At 35.2% G+C, this 22216-nt stretch overlaps 1 protein-coding gene across 7 annotated transcripts in view; it reads right to left on the reverse strand.

Moving 5' to 3' along the window:
• Positions 1 to 1604: 1604 nt before the first annotated feature.
• LOC132746497 (WD repeat-containing protein 19-like) overlaps positions 1605 to 22216 on the reverse strand; it is a 44808-nt gene continuing 24196 nt past the window's right edge. For all 7 annotated transcript variants that reach the window (XM_060735681.1, XM_060735676.1, XM_060735682.1 and 4 more), the window contains 17 exons: positions 21649 to 21746; positions 21242 to 21303; positions 20767 to 20877; positions 20066 to 20304; positions 12892 to 12967; positions 12234 to 12316; positions 9736 to 9876; positions 9328 to 9417; positions 8678 to 8802; positions 7667 to 7776; positions 7098 to 7241; positions 4809 to 4905; positions 4382 to 4506; positions 3910 to 3991; positions 3083 to 3185; positions 2547 to 2795; positions 1605 to 1915 (listed from right to left, as the gene is read on the reverse strand). In XM_060735681.1, the coding sequence (XP_060591664.1) occupies positions 1798 to 1915; positions 2547 to 2795; positions 3083 to 3185; positions 3910 to 3991; positions 4382 to 4506; positions 4809 to 4905; positions 7098 to 7241; positions 7667 to 7776; positions 8678 to 8802; positions 9328 to 9417; positions 9736 to 9876; positions 12234 to 12316; positions 12892 to 12967; positions 20066 to 20304; positions 20767 to 20877; positions 21242 to 21303; positions 21649 to 21746 (2053 nt within the window). In that variant the 3' untranslated portion in view covers positions 1605 to 1797. The remainder of the gene's footprint in view (positions 1916 to 2546; positions 2796 to 3082; positions 3186 to 3909; positions 3992 to 4381; positions 4507 to 4808; positions 4906 to 7097; positions 7242 to 7666; positions 7777 to 8677; positions 8803 to 9327; positions 9418 to 9735; positions 9877 to 12233; positions 12317 to 12891; positions 12968 to 20065; positions 20305 to 20766; positions 20878 to 21241; positions 21304 to 21648; positions 21747 to 22216) is intronic.

A 22216-nucleotide genomic window follows, 5' to 3' on the forward strand; every position in this document is an offset into this window, starting at 1 on the left:
ATGAAACTTTGTAGGTGAATAGATCTCAATGGGTAGATGTGCAGTGCATAAGAACAATAACTCTTTTTGTCCTAATTTTGGAGTTATTGCCCATTGTTAATTTAAACACTTTGAACTTTGTCTGTAACATAACTCTAAAACTATAAGAGATATCAAGATGAAACATTGTAGGTAGATAGATCTCATTGAGTAGAAGTGCAGTGCAAAAGAACCATAACTCTGACAAGCCTTATTTTTGAATTATGTCCCCTTTTAGAAAAATCTTGTACTGGACATAGCTGTAAAACTATAAGAGATATCAACATGAAACTTTGTAGGTAGATATATCTCAATATGTAGATGTGAAGTGCACAAGAATCATAACTCTGCCTTGCCTAATTCTGGAGTTATTGCCCTTTGTTTATTTTTACTTTTTGAAGTTGTCTGGAACATAACTCTGAAACCATAAGAGATATCATCAAGAAACTTTGTAGGTTGATAGATCACAGTGATTAGAAGTGCACTGCAAAGAACAGTTACTCTGCCTTAATATTGGAATTATTGCACTTGAACTTTTTCCAGGGACATAACTCTGGAACTACAAGAGGTGTTCTTTCCTGTGTCCAAAACCTATTTGGGGAGCATCACCCGGCTCAAACCGGGCTCTTGTTAATTCAGCAGCCAAAATGTCAAAGAGCATGAGCAGATATTATCTAAGGGGACGTTGAAATTCAAATGCTGTTCTTTGCATTGCAAATTAATTTCTTATTTTGAATGATTTTACAGCAACCTTAATTATTTTTAACAAACCAATCGTTCACCATCATCAACCCTTTGCAAGAAATGTTTGTGTGTATTAAACATACCTTATAATTCCGGAGCAGAATAATACATTGTATTTAAATTGCAAATAATGAATGGAAGGGCCCCCGAGATCTTCCTCCACCAGTAAATGATAAAATCTAGAAAGTCGCCATGACTTTTACAGTGATGGTGCAACAAAAAAAGCAAAACAAATATATATTATGAAACATCTTTCAAGCTATACTTATGGAAATTCTGATGCTCACCCCTGTGAGCATCATTTCCTTCATTGTGTGGTAGTTAAATACAACAAGCTGATTTTGAAAGTAAAAAGTGTTTATTCATTAATAAATAAATGTAGAAATACAGTGGAATGTAAAATAAAAGATTCTTAAAATATAATATAAACCCATGGACGGCATGAAGTACTTGTCACTCCAATCTGATATGTAATTTTTACATCATCTTGGATTTCACTTGTTTTGATTTTGGATTTACCTTATCTATCACTGCTTATTTTCAAATAGTCAATCAATAAATCAATCAATTAATATAAAGAATAACCATATTCTTAAACAAAGGGATATTATGCCCTTCTTAAACAGTAATAAATTAATGTTATTATCAGTAAATAATTTGAATTTCAAAAAGATTTCTCGCCGTACTCCAAAAAAAAGAAAAGAATAATGATTACACAGTGATGGACTATTAACAGTTTTATATCACTCTCAACTTTATTAAATACCTAGAAAGATTTGTTGTTGACATTTAAGCTGTATAATCAAAGGCTGGATTTTTAGATATTAAATTCCAAAGCATAATTATAATTTACAAAATTTCTCATAATTGCGGAGCAGAATTTTATTTAAGTTTGGATATTTTCATTATAGAATAGAAATTTGTTTTTCAAACAGTCCTGCATTTAGGAGCACAATGATGTCACAGATTGTGACACAGTGATGTCACAAATAACTTGACATTTCATCACAGTGTCACAGCCATATCACAGTTGTATTACTCTGTGATGCCCTCTTCAGGGTTCAGGTATTTGTGGGTGTCGGAAACTTTCTGGAGGTTCTGTTTGATCACTTTCTCTGAGCACATCGGGCAGTTCTCCTCTGTCTCCATCAACCTGAATCAATAAAACTTCAAACTAAATTTGAGCCGTGTCATGACAAAACCAACATAGTGCGTTTGCGACCAGCATGGATCCAGACCAGCCTGCGCATCCGTGCAGTCTGATCAGGATCCATGCTGTTCGCTATCAGTTTCTCTACTTGTTATAGAGTTTGTAAGCGAACAGCATGGATCCTGATCAGACTGCGCGGATGCGCAGGCTGATCTGGATCCATGCTAGTCGCAAACCCATTATGTTGGTTTTGTCATGACACAGTTCATTTTTTTCTTTTCAATTTTAATGTTTAATTTTTCTTAATCATTTTTACATACAATGTACATGGAATTCAAACATACGCTATATTTCCATTATGTTTTTGTAATTATTCATTTTACATTATGACATACATACTTTCTTAATAAGTTTGACAAGGAAAAATGTTAATCTTACAAAATGAACTTATAATAATGTAATGAAAAATCTGCATTTGTTTGAACTTGTAATCTGTAAATCCTGTCTTAAACACTGACCATTTGCTTTATCAAAACAAAAACAAAAAAAAAACTGGATCGAAACAGAAGCTACATTTAAACACAAGCAAATAATGATTTACATTTGTTACTTTTTACTATCATCACTGCCTTACCTAATATATTCTGAGAATATAGCCGGGAAGTCGCAACTTGGGCAGGCCGACATGTCCTCTTTGACGAGATGTCGACCGGTGATGATGCAGTACGGTATATTGCCCTTACATTCCGGACACAGAAGCTCGGTCTCGGCTAACTGGAAGCCGCAGTACGGACACGGAGTACATGGCTCCTCCTCTTCTGTCTTGTCCGGCTTTCTCACGATCGATTCAATCTTTTTCTTGTATTTTAGATCTATCTGATTTCTGCAATAATAATATCGGGGATAATTATAATCAACCACTGTTGTTCGGGATTTCAGTCAAACAGGTATTGGTGATGTAGTCGTTTTGTAGCTATATTACTATCTCAATGTATGTTTCCAGCATAGTGAAGAATACTTCGTCCTCACTATGCCTTAAGTACTGGTGTTCACAGTAAAATTAATGTAAATCATACATAAAATTCTGTAACATACGATAATAACATTTTTGAGTTTAAATTTTTTCATTGGAAGAATAACACTGATGTTTATGGCCAATTATGGGTATACCTGTACTCTGGTCTCATTAACATAGCAGCGTAACTAAACGAGGAATTCTTCAAACCTGCTCTATGACACTCTATCACAGTGGATGTTAGAATAGGCACAATATCTGGAAACAATAGATCAATTAATTGTAAACAAAAGAAATAGGCACAATATCTGGAAACAATAGATCAATTAATTGTAAACAAAAGAAATAGGCACAATATCTGGAAACAATAGATAAATTAATTGTAAACAATAAGTACACAATCTACGCCCTGATTGAAAGCAGCAGATACAAAACGTCTCGGAATGGAATTGTAGCCTTGTGGTTTAAGCATCTGCTTAGCAACCAAAGGTTCAAACCTAACTGGATTTAGGTCCTTGATCACTCCGATGATAAGTTCCAAGGAGAAGACTGTAGTCTGATTTCATGATTTATAATGAATAAATTTACTGAAATATCTACCTAGATAAAAGGTTTTTAAGCCAATTTTAACATATTTTTTTATCAAATCTTGGTCGGTTCACCGAACTGATTTTCCTGGATAACCTGCCAGTAATAACAGATTTTTCTGCAAATGACACATTACTAATCTGAAATGATTTCTGAAGCAGTGGTAAGAGACAAATGACCCGTAGTTTTATGTCGGAGATCAACTTTCGAGGAGATATTTTCCCTCACTCGAGGATTGAACCAGCATCTCCAGGATTACATATCCGACTAACAGTAGGCTTAAATGATATTTCAACAACTATAGGATCATCATTGTGACCTTGGGAAGAATACTAAAATGGTAAGCAGAACTTGTGTAAAGGAAAATTTTCTGATGTTATAATCTGTAACTTACGTGATGGAAATTTACTGATGTTATTTGCCACTCGGATTAACATCCTAGCTCCCTTTAAATGGTCACCTCTTTTAACATGAATCTGAAATGATAAGTTATATGTTGAGAAACAGGCAAAACTAGCACATATTACCAATGTAAATACAATAGAGGGAGGAAAACCAAAATGTTATTCCAAAATAGGGGCATGTTTGTCAGTTGATATTGTAACCCAAATTATAAAACTTTTTCCAAGTTCTGTCTCAAGTCTCAGACTTTTCATTGGTCAGGATACGGTCTATGTCAGTTTCTTACAATCAGATACCCGAGACCCGAGTTTTAGCCTAGAAAATATCTCTATAATTTTGGACCAGGCCTGTTTTAACATGATTTCATAATGATAATGGGTGCTTGTCTGCTAAATGAGTGCAATACCATTATATGGGTAAGTAACCCTGAAAATTTACCTATGTTAACGGTTCAGAAATATTACCTTAACAAGTATGTAGCTATGAAGGATCATCAGATTATTTGCCATCTCTGTGGGTATCTTAATCTTCTGTTGCTTTAACTCCTGGTACATACTGAATAACACATCATGGGCATTCCTGTAGTTACCTGAAAATAAACACACCTACACAATGCTTTTATTTGTTTAACATCATATGTTAACCTTCAGCATGAGCATGCCCTCATTTGAATTTGCCAGTTAATTAAATATTGAAATTCCAAAACCAATCCCACTCACTATTTAGCTTTTTTTAGCATTTATGTTGATATTCTAAAACAAGAAAACGCCGTAACATAGTTTGAACTTATTTTTCTTTGGTCAAGATACTATTCTATTGCATTGTTCCTTACTTTATATCCCTTTTCAATACCTTCAAACCATAATGTCTATTTAACAAATTTTTACGTACCGGCACTTTGTTCCTCTCGCGCGATTATAATGGCTGTTCTTCCAGCCTCCCTCCACTGTTTCAATGCCATGTATAATCTGAACAAGTACTTGGCATCCTGCCAATATTAAATATCAATATTTAGAAATGAGGATAATAAAAAATTACAGACAAAAATGTCTTATGAGACTTTCAAGTTACATGTAAAAAGCAGAGAACATTTCAGGGGGCTAGAAATATTTACAAACCAAACACTCTTTATCATGGGATTTTGAAAAATCCTAAAATATTTAAATAAGAAGGGGTTGACTGTTCAAATGCATATAATCAACTAGAAACTTGTTCATCAGATAGGGATGCCTTCATATTCTGCTGTTGTCAACATATGAACTGAACAGCGAAACAGCAGGATAGATTAACATGGAAAAAATCTGTATCAGCCCACGTATAAAAATATGTTTTCCTATACAAATTTTTATTATTATTCAGACGTTATTCATGGTTGCTCCTATTCTGGAAGGTCAATAAATCTATCTTATTTCAGTATCATACTTATATCTTACTACATAACAAGTTAACAGGAAACAGTAATAATAAAAAAAAATAAATACAAGAGGGCCATGATGGCCCTGAAGTCGCTCACCTGTATATAGGCCCACAGAGCGAGGCCAGTTAAACCCCAGGGCTCTTATTTGAACAATATTGGTAGACACCCATTAGAAGATGTTTCATGCTAAACATCTAAGGTCTAACTCGTTGAGTTTTTAAAAAAAAGATTTTTTAAGTTTTTACTATACACATATAGTTAAAAGCAATGACATCCCTAGGGCGGGGCCAGTTTTGACCCCAGGGCTTTTATTTGAACAAACTTTGAAGACACTCACTAGAAGGTGTTTCATGCTTAATATCTAAACTCTAGCTATTTGTTTTTATTCAAAGAAGATTTTTAAGTCTTTGCTAAACACATACATAAGGAAAATTAATGTCCCCCAGGGCAGGGTCAATTTTGACCCTAGGGCTTTTATTTGAACAAACATTGAAGACACTAACTGGAAGATGTTTCATGCTTAATATCTAAACTCTAGCTATTTGGGTTTTTTCAAAGAAGATTTTTTTAAAAAGCTTTTGCAATACACATATAAGGAAAATCAATGACCCCCGGGACAGGGCCAATTTTAACCCCAGGGCTCTTATTTGAACAAATTTGGTAGACACCCATTAGAACATCTTTCATGCTAAGTATCTTAGCTCTAGCTCTTTGGGTTCTCTTAAAGAAGTTTTTTTAAGTTTTTACTATATGCATATAGGGAAAATCAATGGCCCCCTGGGGCGGGGCCAATTTTGACCCCAGGGCTTTTATTTGAACAAACTTGATAGACACTCATTAGAAGATGTTTCATGCTAAATATCTTAGCTCTTGCTCTTTGGGTTCTTTAAAAGAAGATTTTATAATTTTTTACTATTTTATGCATATAGGGAAAATCAATGACCCCCTGGGGCGGGGCCAATTTTGACCCCAGGGCTTTTATTTGAACAAACTTGGTAGACACCCATTAGAAGATGTTTTATGCTAAATATCTTAGCTCTAGCTCTTTGGGTTCTTTAAAAGAAGATTTTTTAAGTTTTTACTATATGCATATAGGGAAAATCAATGACCCCCCCTTGGCGGGGCCAATTTTGACCCCACGGCTTTTATTTGAACAAACTTGATAGACACTCACTAGAAGATGTTTCATGCCAAATATCTAAGCTTTACCTCTTTAGGCTTTTTAAAAGAAGATATTTTAAGTTTTTTCTATCGGTTGCCATGGCAACCAGAGTTCTGCATGGAATTAAATTCTTTGAACAATTTTTAAAGGTGACCACCAAAGGAACATTCCTGTGAAGTTTGGATGAAATTGGCTCAGCGGTTTATGAGAAGATGTCATTTAAAGTAAAAGTTTACGGACGACGGACGAAAAGCGATCACAAAAGCTCACCCTGTCACATTGTGACAGGTGAGCTAAAAAAAATAATAATTGAGTCACTGCGATTCACCCCTAAATTTTAAGTTACTTAGAATTTAGGGGCGATTTAAAAATTTTCTTTTTTTAGTTCTATTAATATAATAATGGTTTGTATGAAAGTCTATAAATTAAATGTTTCCTGGACAGATTTTCTGACATTCAAATTCAATTACATTTCCAAGATCAATTTGGAAATTTGACTATATTTCCATGATAAAGTAATCTTCCATTATAATTCAATGACAAAAAGATTTTCCCTACAACATTTCCAGGCCTATACGAAACCTGTAAAGGACTGACTGACCTTTGGAACACCATCAGTATCACCCATCAGGAAGTTGACGAGCTCGTGGGTCAGCTGATCATCATTAGCACGTCCCACTGTCTCTATAGCAAGCTCGATAGCCTGACTGTTCTCACCATCACATCGTAAGAAATGTTTCATCGCCTAAAAAAATGTACCTTATACTTAAATCATAGGACACATGAAGTTCTTAGGGATGTATGCTATATAAACTTTTCAAATTTCAAAAATTGTATAATCACATTGTTTCCGGTAAGATTCATCACACATGAATCATATAGTAAAATGGCAGAGAAACATTATATTAATTTGATGTTTCCTTATGAAGATATTACACTGGTTCTGTAACTAGCAAAATTAAAGACTTTCTTTTGAAAATAAACATTTTAGAGCAATCAACCTTTCTAAAATTATCTCCCCCCCCCCCATTGTTCCCTTTTAATCAGATTCACCTTTGCAAAATTATCTCCCTTTACACAAGATTGACCCCTTCATAATGATGACTTTTACAAAAGATAAACCTATTCAAAGTAATCTCCCCTTTGGAAGAAAGTCAGAAATATTTTTACCCTGTTAAACTGTCCACTCAAGAGGAAGAATTTCCCCGACAGGAAATGATTCTTTTCATTCTCAAAGAATAAGGCGATACTCTGGTAGTCTTCTGGTGTGGCATCTGGACCTACAAATATCATGAATAAAAAACAAAGCATAAGTAAACCTCGGCTTAATAATCCATGTATAATTAAATTTTCAACTTTCAAAATATGCAAAATGCACTTGTAAAAGAATAAGTTTCAAAAAATACAATTGATCGCTGCGAAAAACAAATAAAGGATAAAAATGTTTTATAATGAATGTCATCCAAAAAATTCACGGGGCAAAAAAATTCCTACTTTTACTCAAAGTATACATGTCACACTGATTGACATGTAAATAATTCCAATTTTTTATATACAATATGCAGGAAAATTGTAAGATAACTTTAACTACAAGATAAGAAAGAGGAAGTACAATGCAACCTTTGTACAGCAGCCCACTCTGTACAGCAACAACAGTATCAACTCTTCCAAAACTACAGAATTCAATCTCTCTACAGCAATAAACAACCAAAGGGTATTGCTCTACAGAGATTATACTGAACCATATTGGCATGATTTTAGAGAAAACTTAACAATTCTTATTTCTTTAATATCACTTAATAATCATACTTTGTTCAAAAATGTAAAAAGATCTTGTTTATCAAAGTAAATATTATCAAAAGGGACATAACTACTATAGACTGTAAAAGAGCATTTGTCTATATTTATCTACCTTAGATAAATACTAAATATAATTTATTGTTTGAAACAAGACCAAAAAAGATTTTGTTTTAAGCGATAGAAAAAACAAAACATTCTTGACATAGATGTTAAAAATACAAAACAAAAATACACAGTTTTTACTGAACAAAATTACAGACTCCATACAATCTAAGTGCACTAATGTGTGAGGATATAAACAATGTTTTACAAAATGAGAATAAGCAATAATCTGAATAGACAACTATAAAGTCATTATACAAACTTTAGTGAAAATATTACCTATAATATCAGCATAGATCTCCATCTGGTTATGTTGCTGTGCTAGTTGGAAAGCCTCGTCATTACATTTTGACATTACCAGGAACTGTATGGCCGACCCATAGTCGTTCAACTTCTGGAAAAACCTAAAATTTCAACAAGGATCAAGTTAAAAGCTGTTTATGTATAAGTGAATAAAGGATTCATTTAAAGAGATTGTTAAAAATTAAATATTAACTGAATAGGAATAAGCCGTAGCCTGAATAGATCAAACGTGATAAGCCTCTGCCTTCAGTATAAAGACAGGCCAGTCTTGACATCAGTGTAGATTGACCAGGCTCTTTACTGTTAGCTGACCATAATTGATAATGAACAGTTCCAAAATGGAAGCTGGAAAAGTCCATTAAAGAAATTCAGGAGGTTCAGGGTTAAGCACATTAAATTTTCCAAGCAAAATATTTATATTGTATGATATTAGCTTATCAATAAAATAATGCCACAGGATGTCTTTCTTGAAGGACTAACAAAACTACAGATGTATCACTCGAATTACATAGAAACTATCTATATCTTACATATAGGTGAAAATAAATAATTCCAACTGTCAAGAAAACGTTATACCATGGTTTGAGATTCAAAAATTCTTAAGAAAATTTATTTCCGACCATTACCTTGCCACCATTTTAGCTCCCTCAACTGACTGAACCTCTCTCACAATTTTCACAGCCTCCTCTGGATTCTGTAAAAACTCCAGATTTATCCTGAAATAAAGCATGGCCAATTCAATAAAATTTCTAAAATAATTTTTATACATAAGGCTTTCCACAAATCCTTCAAACATGGCCCCAGTTATTTCATTGTTTCATACTAAACAGCTCTGAAGTGTATCAATATACCATAATATATGTTGACACATCTTGTATGACATCACATATGCCTCAATAAAATGACAAATTGATTGGATGTTTGATTAGATCTTTGATGTTAAATATATGTTTTAGGGTAGAGACAAAAACAGTGTCTGTCCCATTACTGAAACTTTGTTTTTCATCAAATACCTTAACAACGAATACACCCACCTGATGACATTATCCCAATCTTTGGCCTGTTTGTAGGCCTCAGCAGCCTCTTTGTATCTTCCATCAGCCTCCTTCGCCTTCGCATACTGAATGTGAATCTTCGGAGATGTAATATGATGGAGCAATTCTCCCACTTTTGTCCTAAAAACCAAACAGAAAAACAATCTTATCAAAAATATGTCAAACATTTTTATAAACAGATCAGATCACATTAAAAATTGTGAAACTTCATGAAATTTGCTAATTTGACATTGATGGTCAATGCCATTTAAACGAGGCTCCTGTCTGGAGGCATTTCATTCCCAAGAAGATGTATTAAGATTTGAAATTACAAAATAAAGATGTTATGGTCAAGGTTTAAATTTTCTGCACACCAACACAGGCTGATGGACGACAAAAACAATAGGCAACCATATCTATCAATGCCAAAGCATATTAAACGAAACTAGAACTATCACTAAATGTGATTAATACCCCCACAAGTCTGCTTCGGAAATGAGGATGTTACTAGTAACAGAATACCTTGTAATAGAATTGAAACATAGAGTTATGGTTGTGGGCAATTAAAGATAATTGTGGTTCATGTATGTTGCATTTCCTTTCAATGTGGTTGGCCATTGATGAAGTTTAATTGAATTACTCTGTAATAAGTCCAGAAAGACAAAGAAAAAGAACAAAGGGCAATAACTCTATAAATACTGAAGATAGAGTTATAGTTCTTGTGCACTGCACTTCCTCTTATTGTGCTTGACCATTGTATGAAGTTGTTTTGAATTCCAACCAGTACGTTTTAAGTTATGCTCCGGACAAGGAAAAGTATCAAAGGGCAGTAACTCTGTATTTTGTCAAAATGGAGTTATGGCTCTTGTGCACTGCACTTCCTTTTAATGTCCTTGACAACTGTATGAAGTTGTACTGAATTCCAAACAGTAGTTTTCAAGTTATGCTCTTGACAAGGAAAAGTAACAAAGGGCAATAACTCTGTAATAAGTCAAGATGGAGTTATGGTTCTTGTGCACTGCACTTCCCCTTATTGTGCTTGACCATTGTATGAAGTTGTTTTGAATTCCAACCAGTAGTTTTCAAGTCATGCTCTGGACAAGGAAAAGTAACAAAGGGCAGTAACTCTGTAATTAGTCAAGATGGAGTTATGGTTCTTATGCACTGCACTTCCTCTCAATGTGCTTGACCATTGTATGAAGTTATAATGAATTCCAACAATAAGTCTTCAAGTTATGGTCCGGACAAAAGAAAGCAATGGAAAAGTAACAAAGGGCAATAACTCTGTAATTAGTCAAGATGGAGTTATGGTTCTTGTGCACTGCACTTCCCCTTATTGTGCTTGGCCATTGTATGAAGTTGTTTTGAATTCCAACAAGTAGTTTTAAAGTCATGCTCTGGACAAGGAAAAGAAACAAAGGGCAGTAACTCTGTAATAAGTCAAAATGGAGTTATGGTTCTTGTGCACTGCACTTCCTCTCAATGTGCTGGACCATTGTATGAAGTTATAATGAATTGCAACAATTAGTCTTCAAGTTATGGTCCGGAACAAAGAAAGCAATGGAAAAGTAATAAAGGGCAATAACTCTGTAATTGCTTTAAATAGAGTTATGTTTCTTATGCACTGCACTTCCTCTCAATGTGCTTGACCATTGTATGTAGTTATATTGAATTCAACCCATTAGTCTTCAAGTTATGGTCCGGACAAAAAAAAGAAGGCAATGGAAAAGCAACAAAGGGCAATAACTCTGTAATTACTTTAGATAGAGTTATGGTTCTAGTGCACTGCACTTCCCCTTATTGTGTTTGACAATTGTATGAAGTTGTTTTGAATTCCAACCAGTAGTTTTCAAGTTATGCCACGGACAAGGAAAAGTAACAAAGGGCAATAACTCTGTAATTAATCAAGATAGAGTTATGTTTCTTACGCACTGCACTTCCTCTCAATGTGCTTGACCATTGTATGCAGTTATATTGAATTCCAACCATTAGTCTTCAAGTTATGCTCCGGACAAGGAAAATGCAACGGACAAAAAAAAAGCAATGGAAAAGCAACAAAGGGCAATAACTCTGTAATTACTTTATATAGAGTTATGGTTCTTCTGCACTGCACTTCCCCTTATTGTGTTTGACAATTGTATGAAGTTGTTTTGAATTCCAACCAGTAGTTTTCAAGTTATGCCCCGGACAAGAAAAAGTAACAAAGGGCAATAACTCTGTAATTAGTCAAGATAGAGTTATGGTTCTTGTGCACTGCACTTTCTCTCAATGTGCTTGACCATTGTATGTAGTTATATTGAATTCAAACCATAAGTTTTCAAGTTATGCTCCGGACAAGGAAAATGCAACGGATGTCTGGACCGACCGACCGACCGCCCGACCGACCAACCGACCGACCGACCGACCGACCGACCACCGGGTGACTCCTATATACCCCCCCAAAATTCGTTTTTGGGGGTATAATAATATGATTATATACACTTTAATATAGAACTTACCAATTCTTGCTTCTAATATAAACAGAAGCAGCTTTATCATAAAATCCTCCTTGTTCATACAGTAAGGCCGCCTCTTGCCATTGCTGTAACCAAAAAATAGTTATTATAAATTATATATCAAATATCAATCTAAAACAGAGCAGAATGGAATCACTAAAGAACACTCAAAACAAAATTGGAAATGTTGCAGACTCGGTTTGAAAGCCATAAAACTGCATGTGCAAGCTTACATTTTTGACAATTAAGGACAAGAATACTGGTACAGTGATGGATGCTTCCAGGTGTCACTTTGAGTTTGGAATGTCACATGGTGACATTGCTGAGTGGTTACTGATGGACTAGTTATCTAAGGACTGCTGGCTGTTTAGGTTCAAACCCTGTCAATGATAGGACATCACTTCCATGACCAAGAAATTTTACACTCATTGCTTGGTACTGGTTGGTTCCATGATCAGGTTCAAGAGTGTTTCACTAAGCTGATAGCTTCCAACACATGAAAGTAAAACAAATTCATATAAACTTAACTAATTTCTTGTGCGAGTACAATTAATCTAAGCAACTCGAGTGATACAAGTCATTAAAATAGCATATTGACATAATATGTCCTACTGACAAGCAAAAGTAAATTATATTTATAATGAAACAAGTGAAAGTTTACCTTCATACTCTCCAGTATACTAGCACATTCCTTCTTCAACACTCTGCTGGGCATCTTACTGGCCATACCAACACCCCTGGTAAAGACAACAAGCAATTATCATAGTATTGCAAGCAATCCATAAGTCCCCTACCGGTTAGAACCCCATCAACATTCTGAAGGGCCACTGGCCATTCACTAATGTTTCAATTTTTCTCTATTTTAAGTAAATTTGTTGGAAAAGTTCTTTAAAAGCGATCACAGGAAACAGTTTTTATGAACAGACAGACAGACGGACTGAGGACACTCTAAAGTTTATATTTGAAACATCCCTGTTACCAAAATATAACATTTTAAAAGCAAAATTCTTAAAGAGGAGATAACTCTTGAATTAAAGATGCAATTTCATAACAAGAGGGCCATGATGGCCCTGAGGTCGCTCACCTGTATATAGGCCCGCCCACCCCCGGGCCAATTTTTACCCAAGGGCTTTTATTTGTTTATTTGAACAGACTTGGTAGACACCCATAAGAGGATGTTTCATGCTAAACATTTAACTTCTAGCTCATTGGGTTTTTTAAAAGAAGATTTTTAAAGTTTTTACTATACACATATAGTTAAAAACAATGACACCCTGGGGCAGGGCCAGTTTTGACCCCCGGGCTTTTATTTGAACAAACTTTGTAGATATTTACTTAAAGATGTTTCATGCTTAATATCTAAACTCTAGCTATTTGGGTTTTTTCATAGAAGATTTTTAAGTTTTTGCTATACACATATAAGGAAAATCAATGACCCCCCCCCCCCCCGGGCGGGGCAGGTTTTGCCCCCAGGGCTTTTATTTGTTGAACATACTTGGTAGACACCCATTAGAACATGTTTCATGCTAAATATCTTAGCTCTAGCTCTTTGAGTTCTTCAAAAGAAGATTTTTTAAGTTTTTACTATATGCATATAGGGAAAATCAATGACCCCCTGCGGCGGGGTCAATTTTGACCCCAGGGCTTTTATTTGAACAAACTTGGTAGACATCCATTAGAATATGTTTCATGCTAAATATCTTAGCTCTAGCTCTTACGGTTCTTTAAAAGAAGATTTTTTAAGTTTTTACTATATGCATATAGGGAAAATCTATGACCCCCTGGGGCGGGGTCAACTTTGACCCCAGGGCTTTTATTTGAACAAACTTGGTAGACATTCACTAGAAGATGTTTCATGCCAAATATCTAAGCTCTAGCTCTTATGGTTCTTTAAAAGAAGATTTTTTAAGTTTTTACTATATGCATATAGGGAAAATCAATGACCCCCCGGGGTGGGGCCAATTTTGACCACAGGGCTTTAATTTGAACAAACTTGGTAGACACTCACTAGAAGATGTTTCATGCTTAATATCTTAGCTCTAGCTCTTTGGGTTCTTTAAAAGAAGATTTTTTAAGTTTTTACTATATGCATATAGGGAAAATCAATGACCCCCTGGGGCGGGGCCAATTTTGACCCCAGGGCTTTTATTTGAACAAACTTGGTAGACATTCACTAGAAGATGTTTCATGCTTAATATCTAAGCTCTAGCTCTTACGGTTCTTTAAAAGAAAATTTTTTAAGTTTTTACTATATGCATATAGGGAAAATCAATGACCCCCCCTTGGCGGGGCCAATTTTGACCCCAGGGCTTTTATTTGAACAAACTTGGTAGACACTCACTAGAAGATGTTTCATGCCAAATATCTTAGCTCTAGCTCTTTGGGTTCTTTAAAAGAAGATTTTTTAAGGTTTTACTATATGCATATAGGGAAAATCAATAACCCCCTGGGGCGGGGCCAATTTTGACCCCAGGGCTTTTATTTGAACAAACTTGGTAGACACTCACTAGAAGATGTTTCATGCCAAATATCTAAGCTCTAGCTCTTAGGGTTGTTTAAAAGAAGATATTTAAAGATTTTTCTTTCGGTTGCCATGGCAACCAGAGTTCTGCATGGAATTAAATTCTTTGAACAATTTTTAAAGGTGATCACCAAAGGAACATTCCTGTGAAGTTTGGATGAAATTGGCTTAGTGGTTTATGAGGAGATGTCATTTAAAGCAAAAGTTTACGGACGGACGACGGACGGACGTTCTCACAGGACAGTAATTATGTGGCTACTCTATTGTTCTTTTTAGCCACGCAAAAGAAAATAGCCACATAAAAGCATTACGGAATGAATGACATCAAAGAGAACCTATTGTCTCTCTAGCCACATAAGTACTCTCCTGTGAGTGCGGACGGACGGACGCCGGACGAAAAGCGATCACAAAAGCTCACCCTGTCACTTTGTGACAGGTGAGCTAAAAAATTTCAGCTCTTTTTGACTAATCACAAATATTGTTATGTTTTCCATGTTTTAAGCCTATTTGTTGCCAAGGCAACTGATATTTTATCAAAATAGGAAGAACAGATAAGACTTGCATAATCTCAAGACTGCTATCTACCCATATGTCAAGTTTCACAAAAATATTTCCAGTACTTTTTGAGTTATCACTGGATTCAGTTTATGTGTAAAATTTGCCAAATTTTCAGTCTATGTGTTGCCATAGCAACCAGAATTTTCAACATAGGAAGAAAAGAAAAAGACGTGCATAATCTCAAGACTGCCATCTACCCATATGTCAAGTTTCATAAAAATATTTCCAGTACTTTTTGCGTTATCACAGGATCCAGTTTATGTGTAAAATTTGCCATATTTTCAGCATATTTGTTGCCATAGCAACCAGAATTTTCAACATAGGAAGAAAAGAAAAAAACGTGCATTATTCCAAGACTGCCATCTACCCATATGTCAAGTTTCATAAAAATATTTCCAGTACTTTTTGCGTTATCACTGGATCCAGTTTATGTGTAAAATTTGCCATATTTTCAGCCTATTTGTTGCCATAGCAACCAGAATTTTCAACATAGGAAGAAAAGAAAAAGACATGCATAATCTCCATACTGCCATCTATCCATATACCAAGTTTCATAAAAATATTTTCAGTACTTTTCAAGTTATCGCGGGATCCAGTTTTGTGGACGGACTGACGGACGGACAGACGGACGGAAGTCCTCACAGGACAGTAATTATGTGGCTACTCTATTGTTCTCTCTATTGTTCTTTTTAGCCACACAAAAGAAAATAGCCACATAAAAGCATCACGGAATGAATGACATCAAAGAGAAAGAACAGTTACCTATTGTCCCTCTAGCCACATAATTACTGTCCTGTGAGTGCGGACAGACGGACGGACATACGGACAGACGAACGGAGGGTAAACCTAAAGTCCCCTCCGGTAAACCGGTAGGGGACTAAAAATGAGATGACTACTGATCTAATTATCATAATATAAACTTGTTTTAAGCCACACTAACACATCATCATCATTCATCATCATCATCATCAAACACCATCATACACTTATACACTATCACCTTCATCATCATCAGAAGCAGAAGCAGCAGCAATCTTTACTCCTTAGCCAGGTATCACAGGTAAATGCAAAAAATATTCTTGATTGAAAGTAGTAACTTACTGTAAAATCATTATTATTCGTGGGGCACAAATTTTCGTGGTTTTCGTGGGTAGGTCAATCCACGAATTTAAGATCCGACAAACTTTTATCCCAACAAATACTTCTTACCCTGTCTCTGTTCTATATATTACAAACATGCGTCGGCTCATTTCCGGCCTATATTTCGTGAAATGGATGTAAATACAGACATATAATCAGGTTAGTGACATATTTAATCCGTTTGCAATATTTAAAAAACTTGAAAACTCGATTATATGTCCTCAATTTACTGTCACAAATGTCGCATATACATACTTGATCGTTGTAGTCTACTAAGACTTGATTGTGTTAACAAGAATACTTGACATAATCGAGTAAATATGGGAACCCAGGCAGTGCAATAATTAGCGCTAATAAAAATTGTCAGTTTGATCTTATAATTTAAAAAAAGACTTTGATATTAATGTCGTAAGTACACAAAACTATAAAAAAAAATACGATCGCTAAAAACAGATTTATTGTACTTTCCTTTGTCGTTTTTAAATGATCCAGTTTATATGAATTTTAATCGGTATTTGTGCGAATGCTATTTCGTAAACATCAAAGACGCCACCGACTTTTACAAGATCCACATATACCCGTCTTATTTACCGAGAATAATTTATATGCATGTAAATTTACACAGTCGCTGTGACGTTGCGTGTAGTTACTGTCAAATATGTTAAGACCAATTCAGGGTGTAATCTTTTAAACTCGCTGGTTAAAACGTGCCAGGTGTCGTATAAATTATGCGATGTTTACATCGGCGAATTACAGGGGCAGTGTGTCCACTGGAGGTGCATATCATGTCAAATAAATGTGTTAATTGCAGTCCATTAACGGCAGTAACTGTGCTATATTAGAGTTATGCCCAGAGGCAAGGATTAAATTTTTTGACAACCGCTGTGTGACAAGTAAAGATATGTACATGTTGTAAGTAAAAATGTTCGGCGATTAAGTTTAAGATTACTTTGCATTAGGTTACTGAATTTTTTTTAACAAGAAAACGAAAATCCACGAATTTAAGAACCCACGAAAATGCCCGTTTTGATAAAACCACGAAATTTCAAGCCCACGAATATAAGTGAATTCGCAGTAACTTGCCTATTTCTGATAATACAAAGGCTATATACATGACACAAATGATTACAAGTCAAACCAGCATATTGTAAGTTTCCACCTATTCTGATGGGGGAAGACCTCACATCCCCATACATTCACTATTTCAGGTAAATTGAACTACTGAATTTCTGTAAGCTAACTGAAAAACTTGTAATTAGTTCAACAAGAGCTGTCGGTAGGACAGCATGCTCGACTATTCTTAGTGCTTGATAGTAAAAAAAATGCCTGATACAGTTACCTCCTCCTGTTTACAGGTTGGGGTCATGATGGTGAACAAGTGTGCAAAGTTTCAAAGCCATATGTCAATGGACTTTGAAAATATTTGAACTATTACAAAAACTTTAACGTAAATTCTAAGTCGAAAAAGGGGCATAATTCTGTCAAAATGCTTGATAGAGTTACCTCCACCTGTTTACAGGTTGGGGTCATGATGTTGAACAAGTGTGCAAAGTTTCAAAGCCATATGTCAATGGACTTTGAAAATATTTGAACTATTACAAAAACTTTAACGTAAATTCTAAGTCGAAAAAGGGGCATAATTCTGTCAAAATGCTTAATAGAGTTACCTCCTGCTGTCTACAGGTTGGGGTCATGATGTTGAACAAGTGTGCAAAGTTTCAAAGCCATATGTCTATGGACTTTGAAAATATTTGAACTATTACAAAAACTTTAACGTAAATTCTAAGTCGAAAAAGGGGCATAATTCTGTCAAAATGCTTGATAGAGTTACCTCCTCCTGTCTACAGGTTGGGGTCATGATGGTGAACAAGTGTGCAAAGTTTCAAAGCCATATGTCAATGGACTTTGAAAATATTTGAACTATTACAAAAACTTTAACGTAAATTCTAAGTCGAAAAAGGGGCATAATTCTGTCAAAATACTTGATAGAGTTACCTCCTCCTGTCTACAGGTTGGGGTCATGATGGTGAACAAGTGTGCAAAGTTTCAAAGCCATATGTCAATGGACTTTGAAAATATTTGAACTATTACAAAAACTTTAACGTAAATTCTAAGTCGAAAAAGGGGCATAATTCTGTCAAAATGCTTGATAGAGTTACCTCCTCCTGTCTACAGGTTGGGGTCATGATGGTGAACAAGTGTGCAAAGTTTCAAAGCCATATGTCAATGGACTTTGAAAATATTTGAACTATTACAAAAACTTTAACGTAAATTCTAAGTCGAACAAGAGCTGTCGGTAGGACAGCAACGCTCGACTATTCTTAGTGCTTGATAGTAAAAAAAAATGCTTGATACAATTACCTCCTGCTGTTTACAGGTTGGGGTAATGATGGTGAACAAGTGTGCAAAGTTTCAAAGCCATATGTCAATGGACTTTGAAAATATTTGAACTATTACAAAAACTTTAACGTAAATTCTAAGTCGAAAAAGGGGCATAATTCTGTCAAAATGCTTGATACAGTTACCTCCTCCTGTTTACAGATTGGGGTCATGATGGTGAACAAGTGTGCAAAGTTTCAAAGCCATATGTCAATGGACTTTGAAAATATTTGAACTATTACAAAAACTTTAACGTAAATTCTAAGTCGAAAAAGGGCATAATTCTGTCAAAATGCTTGATACAGTTACCTCCTCCTGTTTACAGGTTGGGGTCATGATGGTGAACAAGTGTGCAAAGTTTCAAAGCCATATGTCAATGGACTTTGAAAATATTTGAACTATTATAAAAACTTTAACGTAAATTCTAAGTCGAAAAAGGGGCATAATTCTGTCAAAATGCTTGATACAGTTACCTTCTCCTGTTTACAGGTTGGGTCATGATGGTGAACAAGTGTGCAAAGTTTCAAAGCCATATGTCAATGGACTTTGAAAATATTTGAACTATTACAAAAACTTTAACGTAAATTCTAAGTCGAAAAAGGGCATAATTCTGTCAAAATGCTTGATACAGTTACCTCCTCCTGTTTACAGGTTGGGGTCATGATGGTGAACAAGTGTGCAAAGTTTCAAAGCCATATGTCAATGGACTTTGAAAATATTTGAGGTATTACAAAAACTTTAACATAAGTGGTTACGCCGACGCGACACTCGGGTGACTACAATAGCTCTACTTATTCTTATCAAATAGTCGAGCTAAAAAGGGGCATAATTCTGTCAAAATACTTGATAGAGTTACCTACTCCTGTCTACAGGTTTGGGTCATGATGGTGAACAAGTGTGCAAAGTTTCAAAGCCATATGTCAATGGACTTTGAAAATATTTGAACTATTACAAAAACTTTAACGTAAATTCTAAGTCGAAAAAGGGGCATAATTCTGTCAAAATGCTTGATAGAGTTACCTTCCTCCTGTCTACAGGTTGGGGTCATGATGGTGAACAAGTGTGCAAAGTTTCAAAGCCATATGTCAATGGACTTTGAAAATATTTGAACTATTACAAAAACTTTAACATAAGTGGTTACGCCGACGCCGACGCCGACGCTCGGGTGACTGCAATAGCTCTACTTATTCTTATCGAATAGTCGAGCTAATAAAGTATGCTAGAAACCTTGTCATACCTTCTTATATCACCCATTCTGATGGACATTCTTGCCACACCTGCCGCGCACACTTCATCATGATCTTTATCTATTTCCTGTCGTGTTATACCTTTCTCATAGTGAGCCAGAGCCGTCATGTAGTCACCTGTAAACTCGAGCTGCTGCGCGTATTCTTTACTGATATACGGGATCTGTTCCGGGGCCAGAGCCTTGGCTAGCTGCAATGCACTGTCCCAGTGTAATAGGTCTCGTCTCATCTGAATTTCAATATATTTTACTTAGCTCCAATATAATGAAAGATTTAAGATTATTTAAAAAAATTCTTAAGTCTGCCTCTTAAGTTTTAAACATTACCCGCCTGAAATTGTAGAATGGACTTATCATACTTTGAATTAATGGAACATTCCGTTTTGACATGAAGGGAGTATTAAAATACTTCATTATTGCAATTATAGTAAGACTTCAATGATACGCAAAATGAACAGCTTAAACATGTGGCCTTTCGTAATCTCTGCAAGGGGTCCTAATGTTTTATAAAGGTGTTTAATGATGAAACATGGTTAAAGTATCTACATTTAGCAGTATACATGTATGTAGTCACTATAGAGCCTGTTTAGACAGCAAGGATGCCATCCCAGTCTCAAAGGCCTACCTGCACTGACGTAAGTTAGCATTCTAACACTCAAAACAAATGTTAAGTTTGACACATCATTTATTACCTCTAAAGCGGAGAGTGGTTTACTAGAAGCCAGGAACAAATCTTGAGCCAGGTTAAATTCTCCCAGGTACATAGCAAGGTACCCTGATAGCAAGTTCCTGTCCTCCAAATGCTAGAAATAGAATAGCGTATTGTATAATTGTACATAAAACAAGTTATACAAATCAGATTTTGTGATTGTATTATATATGTGAATAACAAATGGCCATAAAAATTAGCAAATTGTAAAATCTGAAAATGTGCACCATGGCACTTTGTAACAATATTTCTGTGAAAGTTAAATTAAAGCCCCTCGAGAATGTAGAAGCTGCGAATCCTCGACAACTCAAATGTAAAACACTTTTATATTTTTAACATCAACACCTTTTTTTTTTTATTTTAGTAGTAATTCTTGTTTTTACACAAAATTAGATTAAAAGTTCAAATCTTAGACATGCTGAATTTTATGTTTATTGAGAAAACAATTCATTACTTACTCGAATTTGCATCAGAGAAGCTACCATACCAACGTCACCTTGTTCCCTGAACACACGAATAGCTAAAATATCAAGAAGAAACATATTTCAAAATGTAGTATGTCCTGTATGTCCTGTAATAAAAACAAATTAACATCACCATTTAAATGCCAATTCTGTATAACAAACTTGTTCTGCATCAAATATTGTCATGTACTCACTGTACAACGTTGGTTATCGAGATTTCATGAATAAACTGAAGGGCAACAGAGAAATAATTTTCTGTGCTAGGTTTGAAAACAGTTTGTCAAAAAAACTTTGCTTTGCAAAAATATATTCCTTTCCAAAATTTTACACACATGCATCTTAAGTTTCCATGAAACCAGATAAATAGTAAACATACAATACGAGGACTAAATGATACTTACCAAAGTCAATATCAAGACATTTGAACGAAGCGTATCCAAGCTTCAGCCAGTACTCCTTTGCATTCAGCTGCTGGCAAAATATCCAACCATCTTTCCACCTTAAATGATAATTTGGCAATATGTTTATGATCAACTCGTATAACTTTTGAATACATGATGAAAATTGACTTTTTATTATAGATCTAAAGGGATATAACCATGTGAAACTTTAGGTTAAGTGAACTTTTTCTATACATTGGTAACCTTATATAGCTGTTGGTATTGAAATGGTTCATTGAAAACATTTGGGCTGCGTCATGACAAAACCAACATAATGGGTTTGCGACCAGCATGGATCCAGACCAGCCTGCCCATCCGCGCAGTCTGATCAGGATCCATGCTGTTCGCTTACAAACCCTATAACAAGTAGAGAAACTGATAGCGCACAGCATGGATCCTGATCAGACTGCGTGGATGCGCAGGCTGGTCTGGATCCATGCTGGTCGCAAACGCACTTTGTTGGTTTTGTCGTGACGCGTCTCATTTTACATTTGTAGTGCTCTTCCTCTTTTGTCTTTCATCTTTAAAG

This window comes from Ruditapes philippinarum, unplaced genomic scaffold, assembly GCF_026571515.1.
Source record: "Ruditapes philippinarum isolate M1 unplaced genomic scaffold, ASM2657151v2 ctg4798_1_1_1_1, whole genome shotgun sequence".
Classification (NCBI taxonomy): Eukaryota; Metazoa; Mollusca; class Bivalvia; order Venerida; family Veneridae; genus Ruditapes; species Ruditapes philippinarum.